The sequence below is a fragment of the Rhea americana genome, unplaced genomic scaffold, assembly GCF_003343005.1.
Source record: "Rhea americana isolate MKP2758 unplaced genomic scaffold, rheAme1 scaffold_488, whole genome shotgun sequence".
NCBI classification, from domain to species: domain Eukaryota; kingdom Metazoa; phylum Chordata; class Aves; order Rheiformes; family Rheidae; genus Rhea; species Rhea americana.
In genome coordinates, this window is record NW_028186632.1 from 124,746 (window position 1) to 130,827 (window position 6,082).

Here is a 6,082-nt window from a genome sequence, read left to right on the forward strand (position 1 = left end):
CGGTTCTCGAAGTACTCGCCGCAGAACTCGCAGCGGATGTCTCGCACCGGCTCCGACCCCGAGGCTGCAACGAGGAAAAGAGACTCGAGTTTGACTGCCGCAGGTCGGTCGGCCCGGACGCCCGGGACAGACGGAGGCAGCGCCGGGACGCCAGCGAGAACCGGGAAAAAGCACAAAGCCGAGGCGACGCGGCCGACACGAAGCCGATCGCAGAGCGGAAGCGAGCGGCCTCAAACCCTCGCGCCGTTCCACGCGGCAAGGCGCAACGGCGGGCGAGCCGAGCTCGCCGCCGCCCCGGGGACAACGCGCTCGCTCGCGTCCCCCGGAAAAGGCGAGCTCTGCTCGCGCCCGAGCCCTGCGCGAAGGGGAAAGGGCGCCGGATGAAGACGCGCGCGTTCCCGGCGCCCGGCCCAACGCCACGCGACTCGAAGCCGGCGGCGGCCCGCGAACGCGGCGCCTCCTCGGCRCGTTTCCAAGGCCGAAGAGGAGCCCCGGGAAGCGGGGCGAGGTTTTCTTTTCGCCACCGAAAGCGAGCTAGCGGTCCGAGCCATGCAACATCCCGGTGGGAAAACGCTGGGCGGCCGGCGGCGAGACTTTACGCGCTCCGTGCCGGGCTGCTCGAGGCACCGGCGGCCTCCGTGTTTGCCTGGCAGCTCACGGAGAAGAGTGCGCCGCTTAACCGGTCCCTATCTGCCCTCCCTCGGGGAAGGGGAAGGGAGAGGGGCAGAAATTGAGATGGATCCCTGCTTGGAAGAGGGGTTAGACCGTGCTGCCGGCCTGAATCCGCGGAACGAGGGAGACCTCGGACAGACCGGATAATTTCAGGGCAAGACCAGCGGGCGCGGGACTCGCCAGCCGTTTTCGGGCCCGGAGCCGCGCCGAGCGGCCGTCCCTGCGGGCTGAGRAAGGAACGGCGGCTGCAGACCGCACTCAGGGCTGAGCGGAGCAAGAAGATGCTCAAGACGGATTTTTTTTTTTTTTTTTTAATGGGAGGAGGAACAGAGGGGAAGGTGGGCAGGAGGCTCATTTAATCCCTGCCGCAGCCAAACGGAAGCGTTAACGGGGCCGGCTGGATTTCCGGGCGCCGCGGGAGCAAGGCCGGGAAGGGCGAGGGACAGGGAGAGGAGGCAGCGCCGAGAAGGGGACCTACAGATGTTGAGCGGAGGCATCGCGGCGTCCGAAGCCCAGTAGGCGCCGGAAGAAAGACCCTGTTCACCGCGCAGACTGGCCCCAGCCGAGAGCCGGTGCGCCTGCAGCTTCGGTTTCTTGGCCGRCGGAGGGGAAGGAGGTAGGAGATCTGCTGCCTCTTTGCGCAAAGGCCGCGGCGGGAGCGCTGGCTTCGCGTGTGCCGTGGGAGCCGCTGCAGCTGGGCTCTTAGAGCTGGGCTTATGGGGGCTGCCGGCCTCCCCTAATGGTTTCCTCTCGCTAGGGAGGAGAGAAGCCAGGCGGCTTTTGAAGTCTTCGCTTTTGATGAGGTCATTTAAAACATCAATGGGCGATCCTTTAGCATCTGGGTCATCCACTCCCAGGTGTCTCAGGTGGGCTCTAGCGTGACTGGACAAGCCCTTTCTGGTTTCAAACCAGGCGCCACATAACTGGCAGTCAATGTCTTTGCCCGAGTCACTATCTACAGCTGCGGAAAGAAAATAGATTCATCATAATACGTACGGTCACTGAGGAGCGCGTCCAGCCAGCGCCGCTTGCACCCTGCCAGGGGACATAGCTCAAACCAAGCTGACYGGGCCAGCGAAGAGGTTTTCCGCTCCTACGGCTTCATTAGCGGGCAGCCCTAACAAAGAGGAATTCGGACGGCGGCCAAGAGCGAGGCACAAACCGCTTCGCCGTCRTTCCACTCGCTCCACTCACCGGCTGCCTTTAAAAGGCCGCAAGAAACGGGGCAGAGGAGCCAGGGCCGGACGGCGTTATTTTCTGTCTGCCGACCGAGGAGCGGCATCCGGAGAGCAYGCTGCAAACCTCCGGGGCGCATCCTCCAGCTAAAGCCTTTCCCACGAGCTGCCAAGCGACTGGCAGCGTGGGAAGCACCAGCCCTGGCTGTCGGAAGCTGTCAGAAAGCGGCAATGCCGGAGGGTTTCGCGTTGGGAAAAAGCGAGATGCTGAACAGCAAGGAGCGACTTTATGGCCCTACGGTTCCAAAAAGAACGACGAKAAACCTCAGGGGTTTAGCGAATCCCCAGCCTCCAGGATTTGAGAGACTTTGGGTCGTAAAGCTGYGCTTCTGGTAACGAGGGAAGGCCCAAACACAGCCCAATGCAAGGACGCTCTCTTCCACGCCTGCTTCGTCGCGAGAAACGACGCCAAACATGGGGCGATTTCTAAAGGGAAYCATCCTAGGAGCCTGGCCACTTCCGCAACACGCAAAGTCTGTCCTGCACGCACCGTTGGCTCGCTCTTCCCAAGGAGCTGGGCCAGCTGGCGGAGACTCCAGGACACCAGGAGGGAGCACGGGTAGAGCCAGACTCCCAACGTCGCTCCGGGACCACCCGCATGCAGGTCCTTCCGCGTGAGGCTGCGCACCGAGCAAGCGGGGAAGACGCCAGGGAAAGCTACGTGCAGATACTGCCGCTGCCCGCCAAACCCTCTCGAACGCGGCTCGGACCCAGCAGCTCGGGTCGCCTCGGCCCGGACCGGGCGAGGAAGGATCAAGGCGGGTGGCAGAGCAGATGTTTGCGCTCGCCACCRTCTCTCTCAATCGCAGGGCTGAACCACGAAGCCTGGTTCCAGCCAAAGCAGGATCTACTGAGCGCTTAGGTTAACCATCTGCAGCGGTACCAACCCGGACAGGAGCTGTTCCCTCTCCCAGCGGCGGGTCGCACTCACAGAGCAGCGCTACAGCTCTGCCGGGCAGGTCCAGCAACAAGGACGGAGAATGAACGGGCCAGAGAGGCCAAGAGCTCTTTTGAGCGCATTTATCAAGAGGTTCCTGGCAGGACTCAARGGTCTGGGAGAAGCGGGGCAAGAGCCAGCTGCTGCCAGAAAGTCACTCCGGTCTCAGCGTATCAGAACAAGTTACCTACAGACCTTACGGATGAAGAGGGAAAGCACCAGGACTCCAGTCCCGAGGCAATTTCCGAGCGTGTCCTACTCCGGAGACGCCACCTCAACGCGCTGCTGGGCTACCCCCGCCGCAGAAGGTCACGGTGCGCCGATTCAGCCACAAGCGCGTTGCAGCAGCGGTGGGAAAAGCCGCCCGCGCTCCTCGGGGAGCTGCCAGGCAGCTCGGGGAGCTTCCTAGGGCTCTCCGCCGCACCCAGAGAGCCCTTGGTCTCTCCTGGGGAGGCAGCGGGTGCTGGACCAAGCCGGGAGAAGCACGGCGCTCTCGGCCAGCGTGAAGGGGTAACGCCGCGGCCCGGAGCGGCAGCAGCGGAGGGCTGCCGAGCAAGGAGAGAGAAGCAGCAGGCAGAGGGACCTGCGCGCAAGCACCCGGCCGCAGGAAGGACTGGGGTTTGTAAGAGGAGACGGCCCGCTTGGTCCCGGGCTGCAGAGAGAGAGAGAGCGAGAGAGAGAGAAATGCAAAGAGCTCGGAGGGCAGAGAGCCACGAGTAGAAACGGTTTTGCCGAAATCACGACAGGCAGCAACCGCAAGCCCCTGTTTACCCAGGCAGGGATGACGACCCCTCTCCTACAGCCGCGACAGAGCAGTGGGTGTCTCCCTGCCGCAGGCCACCGGCGGCTGTTAGCRACCACCGGCACCTACACCCAAAACCACAGTGCCTGCGCCCAGCCTGCCAACAGCCGGACAGGAGAAGCCAGGTGTCCCCCGGCCCCCAACTCTCCTATTTGAGGCCTAAGGGGAAAACACYGAAGGTAAAAAGACTCACTTAAATTGAGGGGTCCTTCCTCGTCCGCCTGCGGCCACTGTGCTTTGGGCGAGCTCTGCAGCGGGCTCAGGGTGAGCTTGGAGCTCTTGTCCTCGGGGTTTTTCGGAGACGGGGACCCCGAGAGCGCGGGCGGCACCTTCTTGAGGATAGGGGAGCCCGGTTGGGAGAGGCTCTTTGAGAAACCCGGGGGGGATTTGATGGCTTTGTTGACGGGGCCGTCGGGCGGGCGGTCGCCGCCTTTGCYGAGCGCCAGCAGGGTGGGTCGGGGGGAGCCGGTGGCGCCGTCTTTGGGGGAGCCGGATTTCTTGCCGAGGGCTGGCGACAGGGGGCTGCCGTCAGGTTTGCCCTTCTGCTTCATCAGTTCGTAGAGCAAGTCGATGGGGGCCCCGCTGCTCTCCGACTCGGCCACGCCGAGCTGCCGCAGGTGAGAGCGGGCATGGCTGGACAGGCCTTTGCGGGTTTCGAAACAGGCGCCGCACACCTCGCACGTTGTAAGGTTCTGGGCTACAGTCGACACGGAGGGGGAGAGAATAAAAAAAAAAAAAAGAAAGAAAGAAAAAGTCAGGGCAAGGAGGCAGCCGGACGCATCAGCTCCTCGCAGTCTCCTCGTCTGGCCACGCTGCAAGGGACTTTTACCGCTCCCAACCCACCTCCCCACGTACGTAAAGCCCTCTGCTTGCCGCCGCAGCGGCCAGAGATAAATTGGAGAAGGGAGAGCAGAGCCACGGGAAGACGACAGACTGTTGGCCTGGAGCGCGCGGAGGCTGCTCTGCCCGTCTCCCTGCTCAACAGGGCATTTTTTGTCGTGTTTTCGAGGCGCTGGGGGTCTGCGAGCCGCAGGCAGGCTCTGGAGCCCAGCAGTGAGGGTCTGAGACGTGCCTAATCCCCGTAGCCTTTTGGGGAACCTTGTTAACCGGCAAACAAAGCAGAAGGCACGGGAGGGCACGACTAACGGGGTCTAAGGAGAACAAAAAGCTCGCGTTGGTTCTAGCAAGCTTTGGAAAGCTGCAGGGAAAGAGAAGAGCAGCTTAAATCAGTGATACAAGAGCACAACCTGGCCAGCCTCTTCCAGAAAGAAATTCAGCAAAAGCATCTCAAAAATCCTCCCGGATCAGGTTAAACAACCCGCTGCCTGGAGCCCCAAAGCCACCCAGCACAGGGGACCCTTTGGATGCAGCTTCTCCTGCTTTTATTTTCCATGATCCCAAGCTCACAGCATCCAGCGCCGCGAGGCACCGCATCCCTGCGGCTGGGACCTAACGTGCGCTCAGGTGAGCCAGTTTGACATCCCAGYGGGTCTTGCTGAGGTGCAACAGCCTTGAAACGCCACCGGCTGCCACCTGTGCCCGAAGTGAGATCGGAAATGCCCAGAGAGAACTCTGGAGCATCTTTAATCCCAGCTTTAATAGGCTACAGCCAGATTCAAGTCCAGCCTAGCTGGACAGCAGCTTCCCAGACATCATTTCTCTGCTGCAAAGCCACAAGTAAGGTGCTAACACGAGCTATTTTCTCTCTCATCACAACGGAAACCTGTGGCTCGGCCATCCGAGGAACGAGACAGCGCAGGGGAAGTACTCACATTTGGAGTCCTGAGGCTCTGGCTTGTTCCCAGGTGGCTCAGGAGACAGCTTGGTCCCTATCCTGCTCGGCGGCTGATCTAGCTGCCCGGCAGGAGCACTCTTCTTCGGCAGCGGGGGCGAGCCCACCTCCATGGCCACCAGCTCCTCTTCCTCCGGAGCGAGGACTGCCAAAGGAACRAGACAGTGAGCTCCAGAGCAGGGATGTGCCGAGGAGACGTGGGCAAGGGGAACCAGGGAGGCAGTCGCGCCCTTTACAGATGTTTAAGCTATTCCTTAGCTAAATGTTGGGGGCTAAACCCAGAGTGGAAACCTAAGGGGGAAAAACTGACACAGCCTCTTCAGACAGCAAATCCCTGTAGAAGTTTTTACACTTTCTGAGCGGGTTGGGCCGGTCGTACAGGTGGGAGCTGAGGCACCGCTGCATCAGCAGGGACCGGCAACAACCCAGCAGGACTCGGGAGCAGCGGCAGCTCCCCGCGGGGAGGCCCAGCCCTGCCGGCATCCGGCATCGCGGACATCCAGCGGGACGGGGGCTGCGGCGGGTGTCAACGCACCACTGCCGGGGCAGCACGGCTCGAAGCAAGGAAAAGGAGGGGGTGGGGGAATGGCAGCGCTTGAAGGACACTGTCCGGGCACCATCCGTCGGGATTTGCTTCCCCGGCT

General features: G+C 62.1%; 1 protein-coding gene across 1 annotated transcript in view; it reads right to left on the minus strand.

Moving 5' to 3' along the window:
- WIZ (WIZ zinc finger) overlaps positions 1 to 6,082 on the minus strand; it is a 50,931-nt gene that overhangs the window by 4,896 nt on the left and 39,953 nt on the right. Inside the window, exons 5-8 of the mRNA XM_085317038.1 lie at positions 5,419 to 5,583; positions 3,840 to 4,343; positions 1,151 to 1,633; positions 1 to 64 (exon numbers count right to left, since the gene is read on the minus strand). Coding sequence (XP_085173164.1) covers positions 1 to 64; positions 1,151 to 1,633; positions 3,840 to 4,343; positions 5,419 to 5,583 — 1,216 coding nt within the window. The remainder of the gene's footprint in view (positions 65 to 1,150; positions 1,634 to 3,839; positions 4,344 to 5,418; positions 5,584 to 6,082) is intronic.